Raw genomic sequence first — 15,368 nt, 5'->3', positions numbered from 1 at the left:
CAATTCTTTATTCTCAATTCTTTCCTCATAGAGGACTTTAATACAATCTGTATTAAAGGATTGGTTCACTTGGTTCACAATTTTCAAGTATGTCTTAAAACAACAGTCAGGTGCCCATATAAACACTGAAAGAGGTTTTCCTCACTGGAACACAATTCCCTCTTTGTCTTTCCTTGGACTGTTTCCCTGTTGAGCTGTGTTGGAACGACAAAAAAAAATAGGGACTTTAACACTAAAAAGACTAATGTTGAGAGATATCTACTTGATTTGACTCATGTAGATGGCCAAGATTCACATCAGCTTCAGGTAAACTTCTGACTTTAGCATAGGAGGAGGACTGTGAATTTTGGCTCCCATTTTGTAATGGCCAGTATGAACAGGAGAAATGATTATGGCAAGAAAAACCTCTTTCAGTATCTATTTGGGTACCTGACTGTTGTTTTAAGATAGACTTGAGAAACTGTGGACCCGTCCTTTAAGAGATGGTTGTATATTATAGTATGATGCACTCACCAAACTGCTGAAGAGCGTTAAAGCCAAGCACTTCAGTTTATACTCTTCTTACATTTATTTGAGGGATAATACCAAAGAAAGTTGCAATTCATTAAATTCCCACAAATTAACCCACTTGATAATCCAGCCAGTTATCCTCACCTTTACTTGTCAAAGCACAAACATGTCTATTGGTAGAGGGCAGCATAAGCATGTGTTGGTGTCTTTCTTGAATAATTTTCATTGGCAAATTTTTGACAACGCAACATTTTTTAAAAGCCAAATACAAAATATAAACTGCAGTCATTGATAGTCCAGTATTACAGATTGATGAGTGTGATTTCAGCCAAAAGACAGTGGCAAAATAAAGAGCTTGTGACTACAGTGTTAGGTATAGCTCTTCCAGCGTGTCACCATTTTCCAAGAACATGTCTGAAATGTATTTAACACATATTCTGTTTAAGTTAAGGGTTACATGCAGGTGTTGTTCAGTACTCTGCAAAGTGCTATGTTGGTGTTAGATTGTGGCGTTGATGTGTAAGAACTGTGAAGAGCAAAGCCTAAGGCATGTGTAGTGTGTGTAGAGGTTTGCATGAACAAATGTGTTTACAGTGTTGTGCATTAATGCAGGCTATGTGTGGTGGGGTGTCAAGCTAGGTGAGACTGACAGTGGCAATGGCTGTGCATGGTGAGAGCATCCAAATTTAACCTCCACTGCTGGTAGAAAGGTAAATAGTGAGGAGCATTCCAGCACCACCTTATCAGTTTCTTACAACTGTCTCACACAGGGGGGAGGGTGCCTTTCATTAACTGGGATTAAATCACATCTAATGCTTCAGCAGCATGTCCCCGAGCCAAAAGCCACCCCCCTGCCATTTTAAAAATAGACAAATACATTTCAGAAAAGATTTGCTCTTTTGTTGGTGGCGGCTTGACAACCTGTTTTAATGTTCCAGCAGCACGACTTGGATGTCACAGCATGTGGGAACAAGAGGACGCGCGAGGCGATGTTTTTGGACGTTGCCCTTTTCCTGATTCCACACCCACCTCCTCTTCACCAGCTCGCGACATGTTCTGAAGCAGTGCTGCTTTGCACCCGTCAGAGCGGATCACTGGCGAGGATGGGTTGAATATGGCACCATGGGATACACAGTGACAGCCGAGAGCGATGCTCGACAACATCTCGCTTAGAGTAAAAGCAGGATGACATCAACTCCAAAGCCAAACAACAAAACCTTTTCCATCGTGATCTCTCTTCTACTATTGCTGATGAACAAGAGGGGCTAAAACATAAAGAGAGAGACGATTCTTGTAGAATATTCACTTCATAAATTAGATTTATTTTGTTTTTGATACAGTATGTAGTTATACTCATTCCAAATGTTCATCATCAATCATTTTGTAATTAAATATGTTTTTTCTGGAAACAAAAATCTGTCTCGAGGAAAAACCCTGCAAGCCTGAAGCACCATGATTGTATTGTTTTTAGTATATACAATTACATATACTCATTATTTTTGCTTACAGTAAGTTATACTGTACATAAATATGCCACGCATTTCCCTCTTTGCATTCAACTCTGCATATGTTTTTCTTCTCACCATGCACAGGTTTCTTAACCTTAAGCATAAGAAAACAATAAACCTCTTTATTCTAACACACATCTTAAACCCTTTCCCTCCTACTGATTTGGCAAATGTCCAACAAGCAAGAAAAATGAAAATGTTTTCATCTAAAATGTTTTCATAGAAAAAGATGAACAGCTCATTTAACACAGACATTTCAAGAATAGGCAATACATTCATTATAACATAACCCCATGCACAAGACAGCAAAGATGTTTTTTCTAGTAGGGCTTAGAGCCTTTGAGTTTTTCTATTTCTATTTTTTTTGCTGAACCTTATTGATGGTATTAGTGTTTAAGAAGTCCGTCTGTTGCAGCACTAACTCTTTGCTGAACATCTTAATGGGTTTGTGTGTGCGCCTAAACAGTTATAGTTGAGCTGAAATACAATGAAGGCAGACAAGGTGCTTTGTTGATCTGATGAATGTAGGTTGAGTAGTTTGTTTGTGCAACAACACTCGAAACCATACTGATGACCTGAACAAATGTAAAAGAAACTCCTTGTGTGTTTGGTTTTGATTTTCTGCTATGACCTGCAGTTGCAAAACCCGTCTTTGGCAAATGTAACATACTGATAGTCTTACATTTATACATTCTGATGTAAAAAAAAAAAAAAAAAGAACAATCCGTTTTACCAATGTAGGCTGTAAAATAACTGTGTTGTGCTACTACTTAAAGGTGCTATATGTAGCAATTCAAACCAGTATGTCAATATTATTATGATCATAAATAAATATGGCCAAAGCTCAGACAATAACTAACCACTGGTATTATTAGTGATCAAGATTCTCATATGTAACCACATTTCCTGTAAACCTCGTCATAAAGGACACCAGATTTGTCCTCATCCTCAGCATCATTCTCTTTAGGGAAGAGGACAAACACGTCCGAATGCATTTTTCCATTGGTGTTTCTTACATCTATCATCTGTCATTGCCAGAAACAATCAAGGAGATTTCTCACCAAATCTGAGCCAGGGCCACAAAATGTACAATCTTTAGTGTAGAGCACTGACAGAGGAGCCAATCTTCTTCATGATGTTTGTGCGTGTTTATGTTAATTATATACTAACTACACTACTGACTCAACCTGTATGTGGCAATCATTTACTGATGTGAAAATGATACACATAGCACCTTAAAATTACATTCTCCTGTCTGTCTCTCACTCACTCACTCATTCACTCATCCTCTCATACATTTGTATGTGCAGTGTGCGCACACACACAATTGACATCAACTTTTCAGTTTCAGAATGTGACAGAGATAGACGACGAAGTTAGAACAGCTCAGGTTCAATAACACTCTTCTCCTGACCTCTTATTACAGGGTAGGATTTTTAAAATAGGAAACATGAATGAAAACTGGGACTATATCAAAGCAGAAAATAATTACCTTCTGATGTATTTTATATATATATATATCTAAGATTTAGAAGTGCCAATTTTAGATTGAAAATGACACAATGGTCATTCCTCTCATGTAAGAAAAGTGAGTGTATAGTCTTTCCCTTTTCTTCTCTCCTCCACAGATACAGTAAGAGGATTTGTACAGGCTGTACCAAAAACAATACAAAGCAAAACAGATATCTAGTATAAAACACTTCCGGTCACATTACAGCATTTCCTCATAGAAGAGCAGGTATGCCTGAGAGTTGAGTACCCTTGACTCTGGTACCGTCTGAACGGTGGTATCACTGATATAGACCCACTGGCCCTGGGAGCTGCTGCTGGCATCCCTCGCACCTGAAACACACACACACGCATAGACAGTGTTAATATTGTGGAGCACAGAGGTTGATTTGATAAAGCAGCAACTTTTTGTGTCGTGTTTGTGGTTGGGATGTCACAAACAAATAAATCAAAAAAGGAAAAAACTAAGAAGAAAACTATCCTATGTTTGGGTTTTTTTGCAGCCATCCTCTGGTGGCTTGGTTTTAGTAGTATTTCTGTCAAATAAGTGAATAATCATGTTCGGTGCCCAAATGTGTTGTCATAACACGACTTCACAACAACAAAGCTAAAATCGTATTACAAAGTCTACAGTGAGGAAAATGGACTTAGGCTAACTAGCATGACACATTTGATAAAACTCTACTGATCTGCAAGCAGCAAAGCTACGTGGTGAACATGGAAGCCTGGTTATGTTTTAAAATGGGGGAGCAAACTTGGAAAGATACATAATTGTTGTTGTTGTTGTTGTTGTTGTTGTTGTTGTTGTTGTTGTTGGTGGTGGTGGTGGTAGGGGGGTGTCTGGGGGTCCTCTCCCAGAAAACAAATTTAAATTTAAAACAAATTTCCTGCATTTCTACTCCACCTAACCTCTTGGATTAAGTCACAAAACAACCACCTGCACTAGTCTAGATTAGTTAGATTGAGGGTGCTATAAACCAAGAATGCATCAAGAACAGTATATCAATGGGTGGATCAGGATACATTATGTAGCCTAAAATGGTAGTAGGCTGCAGGCTACTAGGCCATCTTTAAGGTCAAACAAGGACAAACAATTTATATAAATGAAATAGCCTGACAAAACATCACAATATGATTGGGATAATTAAACCTGGTGAAACAATGTTGAACCTGAGGGTTGCTATTATTATTATTATTGCTAGAATATTCACAAGGCATCTTCAAAGTCTGACAATTGCAACAAAGTACAAATAATTTGGATGAATGAAATGGCCTCATAACAACTATCTAATCCCACCTGTTTATTTTATCCACAGGTTCTAGTGGTAGCTATTCTCAATAGCGTTACTAGCTGGTGTAGTTGTAATGTTATTCAGGACTGAATAATCATATCTTCAAAAGCAGATCAATTAGCTAACGTTGACTCACAAATCGGTTTGGCAATTCTGTGACAGTACAATCCTACTTGTAGCTAATTTCAACTTTAGCTGGAGTCAGTGGACCAAGCAGGTTCATTCAACATACACTTAACTATCTTTTCCTACGTTCTATTTTCATTCAACGATGACGATCGCAGTTTAGCTAAATGGCATGTTTCTCACCTTTGTAAACAGTCGAGATTGACAGACTGTGATTGACAGCCAAAGCATGCACTGGCTAATGATCAGTGATGGGTTTGACTGAACCAACTCAAAGGGGGGTCCAAAGATTTGTGATTTTTTTTATTACTTGTTTTTGTAAGTTGCTGAAAATAGTAAAATGATCATTGATATAGGTTGTTTAAATAGAATCACCTGATTGTGGGGACTGTATGATGATAAGTTTATTTTTAAAAAGACAAAAAGTGGGGCAGCAAAACCATAACTTTGCTCCCCCTAACTGAATAATGGGGATGCATTTGCTCCACTTACTCCATTGCTCAGGTGCCTATGATGGTGAAACTACAGCACAAGCACCTTAAGCTGCGGTTCCTCTACTAGATGTTGGCTTTTTTTGGATAATACTTAATTGTGTGTCTTTGTGGGCCAATAGAAATGCATGTTTTAGACACATCTGCTTGATTCACATGTGTTTCTGTACATCACAGTCAACTGTGGTGGTTGCAGCGTGGTTGCTTTACTTTTGCCAAAATTTGGCTTTTCTGACCCATGTTTTTTTGATGAGGGATAGACATATCTTAACTTCAAAATGCACATTCAGACACCTACTGTATGGGTGAGATCAAGGGCTGGGCGATATAGTTCAAACCAATATCAAAACAAATAAGATTGTTTTTCCAATATTATTAAAATCCCATGTAAAATTATCACATTTATTGATTTTTTTTTAATCAAACACCAGGAAGACTCTTGAGATACATTATTTCTTTTAAAAAAGATATCTGGCCAAATGTCAGTGAGTACAATGATTTTCAATGCTATAAACTGTGCTCCACTAATATGCTTTAAATACGACAACTCTTCATAACTTAAGAAACACATTTTGTAAGTTTTAAAATTACAATTAGCTTGGAATCATTCATTTGGACAGCAGAATCTTGGAAACCAATAATGCTGCCAACATGTTTGCTTCAAAAGATGCAACTGATTAGTAACATGGAACAAAACATGACAATCTGTTACAGCCTTTGTTACATTTTTGAACCCTGAAATATTAAGTTCAATTGCAACTATTTAACTTCATATTTTTAAGTGAGGCAGCTGGGGGGCAATGGAGGGAAATGTTGAAGTGAAGAATTTTTTAAACAGAAAGAAGAAAAAATAATGTAGATGTTACAGCGGGTACATACTGCACATCACATGACTGAACCAAAGTCTATGAGCAGTCATTATGGCCACAGGTTTGACCCTTCTGTCATAAACAACCAATAGCTCCAATTACAATATTTCAAGTCATGCTTTAGCCTGTTAGCTGCAAGGGCAACTGCTTGCTTGATTTTTCAACAACCTTTCAACCCTATTTTGTAAATCCGGGCATCTTCCTTAAGAAGAAGAGAGAAATAAAAAGAGAAAACAACATCGATGTATTGAACATAAACACCTCCATTCATGCTGCCCTTTGTAGAGGACATCTTCAAGGTCACAAGGAGTGAGGCATTTGCTGCACAAACACTGACCGCTTTCATGAACTGCACACAAACACAGAATAAAGATAAAAGGTCTTAAAAGAGCTTAAGAGAGCCGAACTCTGACCTGACAGCTTTCTGTGGTGCTGTTCTGTTTTCCTCTGGGGAGCACGCACTTTTACATATGCGGTGTAGTGGCCCCCCCGCATTGAGCCGCTATGCTCCACAATCCCATACAGGCTGTAAAGGACGCGCTCACCGGCTGCCAGGTTCTAGCAAAAATGAGAAAAAAAAATTAGCAAACAGGGAAACAAAGCCAAAAAAGGAAAATTACGAGGGTCTCCACAGTACCAACTAAGGACATTCATTACAAACTGAACTACTGAGGAAGAATAGAAAAAATGTTGAGTGAGAAATGTGAAGAAAACTGAGTATTTTTCCAGTTTGGACTAATGTGGTACCTTGCAGGTCACCGAGCAGAACGGAGCCAGATCCAGGATCAGCGGAAAGTCAACATGGCGGTTCACCTTTCGTAGGTTCATCCCTGCCTTAAAATACAAAAACAGAACCGTAGTACATGAACATTTAGGCTTGTAGACCACAACACGACCCTCATACCGTCACACACCTCTGGATCATATATAACAGGATTTAAATATCTCCATGATAACATGGAGAACAATCAAAAGTCTGTGTGTGGCTGCTAACCTGGTGGAAGCGTTTGAGATGCAGTGTGATGACAGGAGGCAGCGAGGAAATCAACATTTGCTTCCTAGCGCTGGTGTAAATCTTCTCCATCTTCTTATCTAAGCCAACAACACAGAAACACACATAAAAACACAGCAATGTCATGTCACCATATCAATCATTAGCAGGTGAACAACACTGACTCTTTGCTCTTCCTCAAACTTCTTTGCAGCGTGGTTCCAGATGTTTTGTCTTACCAGCTGAGCTGCTCTTGCGCAGCTGCTTCTGTCTGCGTTCGGTGCAGCTCTCACACAGCAGCTTGTTGTTGCCCATCAGTAGTTCCACAGAGGTAAACTGGTGAAGGCAGGACTGGATGGAGCACTCCTTGGAGCTGGGGGTATAACTGTGGGACAGTGCCTGGAACGCCCCCTGGTGGTGTTGATGGTGGAGATTATCTCGCGACTGCGTTTCTCCCAACTCCTCTGGAGAACAGTGCGTGGAAGGCGAGCAGTCCCCAGGAGTGAAGCCCAGGTTGACTTTAGACACTGCAGAAACGAGCTGCTCTACAGCACCACCCTGCCTAGTGGAGGAGGATGGTGAAGGTGAGGGTGAGGAGGTGGAGATGGGTGTAGGGGATGGAGTGAGAGTAGATGACATTTGACTGTGGACGTGGCTGGAGGAGGGGGTGTGTGGGGCCCACTCGCTCTCCGAAGCCTCGCTGTCGGCATCGTTACTACTGTCCTGAGGACCTGAGTCTCTTTCACTGCCATCTGAAAGGCTGCCAGCAGCGGCCATCTTGCAAACTGTGACACCACGGGCCGATCCACCCGCCACCCCCTCCTCTTCTGGACGCTCCGCACCGCAGCCTGCCCCCTTCTCCTCCACAGAGCTCGAAGACCTCCTCCCTTGCTGTTTCTGGGGAAGAAACGGACATGTTAACCTCTTTCAGACATGCACTTTAATGCACTGAAAGTTTAACATGATAGTGTCATGTTTGAGAAGAGCAGTTAATAACAGTTTCTGTTAACATTTTTACAAGGATCAGTAAAGGCATGTAAGAGGCATTCAAACATTCTTTATGAAGTTTTTCACAAAGACTAGAAAGTGATGCTTTAAATGCTGTATCTTGAATACATAGATCATTTTGAAATGAATTCTGTTAAATGAGCTACTCTACTTTTGTAGAGCTAAAGCTAGAATCCAAAATGAGAAAGCTGCACTGAGGATGATGTAACAGTAAACAACCTCATGCCTTGTACCTCATAGAAACATTCCTGAGATGCCTTGTCTGGTGTGTCAGATGCCAAATACTGTGCAAGCATTGTGGCTCTATCCATCACAGTCCAGTAATAATTGAAAACAGTCAACATGGAAAATTTCCATAATGTTAGTTATGAAGAAACATTACAATGTTTTTTTGTGGAGAGACATTTGATGTGAAAGGGTAAGAATCAAATTTGATAGATACAGTACATGTACTAATATTAACACATCTGAAGAAGATCATCAGCTATGAACTTACCCACCATTACACCATTTCTTCTGGCGTCATATAATTCCTTTGTATTTTAATTGGTTGAAGAGCCACAATGAGAATTTTGCTTTGTAGAATCTAAAGAGCCACGCTTTGTCTTGAATATCACAATAGAAAAAAAAGAAACTGAGATAAAATAAATGTCTGCTTTTAGCCTCGGCATTGCACATTGCTAAAAATGTGTATGTGTTTGAAGACAATAGAGAAAAAATAGAACTGGGATGAAACAGAAATAGAAGAAAGAAAAAAACAAAAGACAAAAAAAGAAAAAATACAAACAACCTCACAATATAATTAACTTTATGAGATGTGTGGATACAAATAGCAAATCGAGAATCACTTTTCAAATGATCAGCATGCACAGCAACTCTTGTGCCAGTGCGTTCTCTACATACACACCTGTCCACTGAGCTTCCTGGTGTTTCTGTTGACAGAGTGTGCTGCAGAAAGAACCTGCTCGCTGTGAGTCGCGTGGGCGTCTTGCTCCCGGCTGCCCTTCCCTAGCCTGCCAGGGTTGGACGGTTTCGATATCTGAGTGCAAAAAATAATCATCAGTGGAGCCCTAAAAGATTTGGCTATATCTGTAGTATTGCTTACTCATAAACTTATTCACACTGTATGAAAGTGTTAATCATCATCCTCTACATTATTTACACTCATTTTCTAAAGAGCAGTTGTAGCAGCTCACCCTCTCCTCTATGATGGGTAAAGAAATGTCTATGAAAGCCTCCTTCACTGTGGAGATCTGAAAAAGAAATCAGCATGTCGGTCAGTGTCACCATATACATATATCAACTTCCTTTATAGTCAAAATCACAGCCAGTTGCTAACTTCTGCTGCGGATTTCAAACAGGTCTGGGAGGAAATCTGAGAAGGGGCTGTTTACTCTGCTTTTCCTCTCCAGCTCCACACCTGGTGCTCTCTACCTTCAATGATATTCTTTGCACAATGGCATTTGCTTTGTTAACAACCCTGAGCTCCCACATTTATAGTAAATGCCTGCTGCAAACAGCTGGTGTCGCGCTGGTCCTTGAAGTGCTTTATTTGTTGTTGTTGTTGTTTTCTTTTTTTTAATACATCTGGTCTGCGTCCTCTGACTTATTTTATAGTTGAGGATTGTCCTATGGTTCGGAGATCTGCCTTGCATGTAACAGCTGGTTGTTATTCACTTCAAATGACAAATATATGACAATTTACGAGTGTGACGCGAGTGTTGCTGGAAATTGTCTGGCTATCTGTTGTACTTCCAGCAGCCATCTTTTAAAGCAGCAGCAAAATGAAAATAAATATTATAAAATAGTTTCGCAACAAAGCGTAAAAGGGTTACACTTGGATTCAGAAGCAAACTGTGTCTGAATACAAGGTTGGAGGGAGAAAGTGTCGACCTTGTTGTGCCTCATACGTGTTCCATTGAGAATACCATGCTGAGCTGTGTTATGAGGACAAGCCTGATTGGTTCATGCTGACCAATTGGATCCTTTTCTATAGTTCACCCACGCACACACTTACATGCTCGCACTCTTCACACATAATGGTGTTGGTCAGCTCGCCTACAAAGATGGAGTCAACAAAGTTCATCTTCACACCTTCTTTCCCATATGCTGGTGGGAAAGACAAACATAATTTTCGATTAATTACACGTGTCAGCAATGTTTAATTAAATATTAGGTGTTACCAATTTTATAAGTTTATGATATAAACACTTTATTCCTCCTGTCAATGTTCTCCATTAAAACATTTTGGTTATACTAGTCACTAGTATCTAAAAAATGGGATGTGGACTAAAGGCTATATGAATGTCTTCCTTGATAATATCTCTTAAATTCTGTCTAACAAAGGGCATAATTCCCTTTCCTCCATCAAATTGCTATGTGGCTGATCAGTAATTGTATTTCCATTAGCTGCCACAAGATGGGACTATTGATCTTGGCTGTCTGTCTAGTGCGGCGTGCATATGAACCTTTAACTTGGCGTTTGGTCTCCTCATCTGCTGTCTTCTCTGTGGGATTGTTGAAAGCCTTCAGGATGCCTGCCTTCACCCTCTGGAAACATCAAACACAAAATAATGAAATAATGCAGACTTAAAGTCATTTTCCTAGATGCAAAATAGATGTGTGTTTTTTTGTGTGTTTTTCTTGTTCTTGATTACATCCATTAGTGAAATATCACAGTCTAGGCTACAGCTCAGTTTGACAGTTATATCTATTATAAGCATGTGTGTGTGTATAAGCAAGCAGTGTAAAATAATTATTGTGCTTGTCTAAAACTGTTAACATGTAAAACTCTTCATTAACTCTGCATCCTCGTGTGTGTGTGTGTGTGTGTGTGTATAAGTTCTCCATGGGGCCCTCTGATTGAAGGTGACATGGTCAGTGAGTGTGTTGGTGAGAGAGCTGTGAAGAGGCACAGCCACAGTAAAGCACCAATCAATAGATAATTGGCCATGGTCTATGTCTGCAGTCGAGACCAGTCATCCCCCATTGTCCCGGGACCCACGCACTGGACTGGCTATTTAGGTCAAAAAGCCCTGTTAATCCCAACCCCGGCCAGCCTGCACCCCACTCAGTCAGCACAGTCAAACCAGGCTGAAGCTCTCCTACTAATTAATTACCAGTAACCCCCACTCTCCCTCCCCAAATAACAGCGTGCACTGTCCCACACAGGATGGGCAGTGGGAGGGGGGCTGTTGGGGGGAGTGGAGAGGGTTGCTGGTACACGGGTGCAGGGGTGGAAACAAAAATGAAGATGGGGTAAAGAAGGACAGTCCATGCCCTGAGAGAGTAATACCTACCGTCTCAGCTAATTGGTGATAATTGGCTGCGGCCAAATTAGCATATTTAGATCTCTGATACTAATGGCCAATCAACACAAACACTTAGGGCCTCTAAAAGGTTGGTGACACCCACTGCAAAAAAAAAACAGTCTCCCTCTGATGCACACACACTCACGAAGGACAGTGTGTGTATATAAACTGGACTGTGTTTATGTGTTATTTCAAATTCAGTTCAAGATCATTGGGTTTACACACGCTCTCTAGGTATGACTTAACCACTGTTGGTTTAAGAAAATATGTTTATGTGACGCTTGAGAACAAGCTATCAATAATAATTAAATATATGGTACATCATTTTTATTAAAAAAGTTAGTAACTGGTATGATGTGTGTGTTCATTTTAAAAATTATCCAACAACGTGGCTAAAATGCCACTGTATCTCTGAATGTGCTTGGCTGAATAAATGAGTTTCTGAGTGGATGAATAGAGCAGGCCGTACCCCTCCCTCTATGCCTCCTTGATTGGATTGGGAGATGGCTGATGAATGTGTGTTTGTGTGTGTGTAGGAGGGGGCGGTGGGTGACCCTCAAGCACAATGGGACGGCCCTGGAGCCCATTCAGCAGCTGTGGGTTTCCCAAGATCACACAATGATGCCGGTCGTGCCACTTGCAAGTCCCCTAAGTGGCACAACTGTCAGTGTTCACAAGTTTGAATGGGAGCAGGGGAGCCCAGACTGCGGCCCCTCCTGGGCCCGGGGCTGACCACTAAACACACCCGCTAACTTCTCCTCCTAGGTTCACGTAGCCACTGGTGGGGCCACGGGGGCCGACTCAGCCCTGCAAAGGGCTGCTGTGGGGTCTCCTAATTGCCCTGTGAAGGGGTGGGGGCGGGAGTGCTGTGTATTTGCCAAAAACATGGCACCATAAGGTTAAAACACAAAAACTGTCTGGCCAAGCAAAACGAAGACATTGGATTGCAGCCACCCACAAACAAAGAACTGAACACAGGGTACACTGGATAAGATATTTACTGTAACACAAAATATAAAGCAATTGTGAAGGACTGAGAGGTCTGTAACAGCAATTACAGTATTTGACCTGGTGTTCACACTAATGGCCTTCAAATATAACAGTGTGTCCCACTGATCATACTTTTCTTTTCAGTCCTTTTTGTCTATTGATTTGTTTTTGCAATAGTTTGTTTTCTAGCAGTCCAGTTCTACATTTGAAAATATCAATACTTAATAAATTAATGAATAAAATTAGCCACAAAAAAATGACAGCCAGTTATAAAACCCTGGTTTGCCTGCATTGCTCAGGTATTGCAAGTACATGCAGTTTCTTGACTTTTTGCACATTTTCTATTATCAAATTGTCTGAATGCATTTGTAAAGGAACTTTTCTTAAACACACGAATACAGGGAGTACTTTATACAGATTCGAGGGACCTTTCTGTCACAAAAAGTAAAACTTTAGCAATTTTCAATAGAACACGACAAAAAGTCTTTGTGGACTTGGAAAAAGCATAGCCTTTCTCATAGAAACTCCGCACAATGTCTGGAGAATCAGGCTCGGACATTGTCTAGAGTTGCCCTTTCACACATGTAGCACACATAAGGAGATTGTCCGTGTCAGGCGCGTTCTCACCCACTGGAAATACTCTGTTTGGTTTAGGTGAGGGGTGGCGCCGGGGCAGAGTGTGCAGGAGGCAGGACATGATACAAAAAGTACACTGCGGATATCGCGGTGTTTTGTTAACAGCACATCAAAGATGACCATGGTTGTATAATAGGAACTGGATACGTCACTGTCGCTCAGCCTTACTTCCAATTTTACCCAGTGGCCACTCGCGGTATTGCAGTGAAAAATTCCCCTGCGGCCCAAAAAGCATTTCCCCATAGACCACCACCGTAAAAGAGACATCTGTAAAACTCTTGACGAGATGCCTCGAACTGCAAACGAGGTCTATTACTCTCTATATTATGAATTTTTGATCCATGGAGGTTTTATATTTGTAAAACTTTCCTCAACCCAAGAAATGTGATTTAAAAATCTGTGATGTCATCACAATGTAAAGTCTATGGGCTGAGCGGGAACTTGCGGGCAGGGCCAGCAGGAGTAACACTAGTGCGCTCCATTGGACATTACACAGACTTTGTACTAGGGAGCTGTCAGGTAAACTTTACTGTCCGGTCCAACTGATTCGGACATTTGCATTCTCACATCAGATCCTCCAGGTAATGTCTAGATATGTTCAGGGTTGGAGTGCATATGTGAAAGGGGCATGTGTGTATACGTAAGCTCACTTTAGTTTCCTCTACTCGTATGGAGTCCAGTAAGTAGTGCAAAAGCTCCTGGCTGTCCTGTTGCTGGTAGCCCTTGAAACGTGGTGCCCTGGAGAAAAACAAAATAAAAGTACAAATGAAATTCCAGGGTTGGCAGTTCAATCCCCAGCTGCCCCTGTCCACGTGTCGAAGTGTCCTTGAGCAAGACACCGAACCTGGAAAGTTTTTGCTTACAGTTGTTTAAACAAAGTTACAGACTTGTACAAACAGTGATAACAGGCAAACAACATTAAGGTGGGAGTAAATTTCTAACAAAGAAAAAGACTCAATGATTTGTACACAAAAAAACAATCTGAGTTTTGTGAGCCGTGTGTTCAGATGCTTCTTTCTTTCTTTCTTTCTTTTTTTTTTTTCCTTCCAAATTTGAATAAACAATGTAAGCATTTGTTTTGATGCTGGTGTTTTAGTGTTACATCTAGTAGGGCTGAATGTTGCATATGACACCTCTAATAAAGAAAACTAATCAGTGTGTTAACATATTCTGGTAAAGACTGAGTCAATGTACAGTACCAGTCAAAGGTTTGGACACTTTCTCATTCTAGTGAATAGGAAGGTGTGTCCAAACTTTTGACTGGTACTGTAGATCATTCTAGATGGTGCACCACAATTGGCCACTGAAACAATAAGTCTCTGCTTTGAGTTGCCCCCAAGAATTCCCTTTGACTGTTGGAAAGATCATGTCTGCTTAAAGCCTTATCAGGTTGACCGTCTGTTTCCAGATAAACTGTAAATAAATGTGTGAAAATAGCTTTAAGACCCTCTCCTTGTTTCATTAACCTTTAGTTACCTACCTATTATCTCTTCTTTAGTATCCTCTTTAGTATCCTATGATTTATTATATTAAATGATTTATTATATTAGATCCTGTCCTTGTGCTGTTTTTCAATAATTCTGTATTTTAAAGTGACTTCATAGATATTCAATAACAATTTATGCTGCCAGGAACTCTTAGACAAGGGACAACCCAATAAAATGAAGAGCCAATTTAACCAAAGAATTTACACCAATCTTTGTTGGATGGGAGAATACAGGGGTCCATTACAAGGCAAAGTACTTCACACAGAACGAAGATAAGAATAATTGGCTGTCAGGTAATTTATTTCCTTGACTTTTTGCTGAGCATTCTGTTGGCAAAGCAGGCTAGACCATCCTGGACATTAATGCCAGAGAGCTTAGAGGGGAGGCTCTCCTTGGGTCCGTCCCCTGGCCGTCCACAGTGAAGCAGATGTTAGGACAGATGCCAGGGGCAGATGGGCAGCCAAGACTAGAGCCACTGCAACCTGTTGGGCCGAGCCTGCCACATAACCAGGGGACAGGTTGGTCTGACAGGCACAGCACACTCTGAGAGGCAACATTTCTGGTTTGGGAAACCATCAGTCAAATGTTGAGGATGTTCAGAGGGCCGGGGGTTTGGGTGGTGGGTTAACTCCTTTAATGG

General features: G+C 40.6%; 1 protein-coding gene across 1 annotated transcript in view; it reads right to left on the bottom strand.

Annotated features, from left to right (window-relative positions):
* Positions 1–1,811: 1,811 nt before the first annotated feature.
* The window catches only part of usp45 (ubiquitin specific peptidase 45), a 39,044-nt gene continuing 25,487 nt past the window's right edge, over positions 1,812–15,368 (bottom strand). The window contains exons 9-18 of the mRNA XM_067602330.1: positions 13,892–13,979; positions 10,773–10,854; positions 10,322–10,413; positions 9,501–9,557; positions 9,212–9,343; positions 7,536–8,193; positions 7,300–7,397; positions 7,053–7,139; positions 6,719–6,863; positions 1,812–3,860 (exon numbers count right to left, since the gene is read on the bottom strand). Of these exons, the coding sequence (XP_067458431.1) occupies positions 3,730–3,860; positions 6,719–6,863; positions 7,053–7,139; positions 7,300–7,397; positions 7,536–8,193; positions 9,212–9,343; positions 9,501–9,557; positions 10,322–10,413; positions 10,773–10,854; positions 13,892–13,979 (1,570 nt within the window). The 3' untranslated portion in view covers positions 1,812–3,729. The remainder of the gene's footprint in view (positions 3,861–6,718; positions 6,864–7,052; positions 7,140–7,299; positions 7,398–7,535; positions 8,194–9,211; positions 9,344–9,500; positions 9,558–10,321; positions 10,414–10,772; positions 10,855–13,891; positions 13,980–15,368) is intronic.

This window comes from Thunnus thynnus, chromosome 10 (genome assembly GCF_963924715.1).
Source record: "Thunnus thynnus chromosome 10, fThuThy2.1, whole genome shotgun sequence".
In the NCBI taxonomy this organism is placed as follows: domain Eukaryota; kingdom Metazoa; phylum Chordata; class Actinopteri; order Scombriformes; family Scombridae; genus Thunnus; species Thunnus thynnus.
Note: the sequence above shows the minus strand (reverse complement) of the source record. Positions and strands in the feature narration are given on the sequence as shown.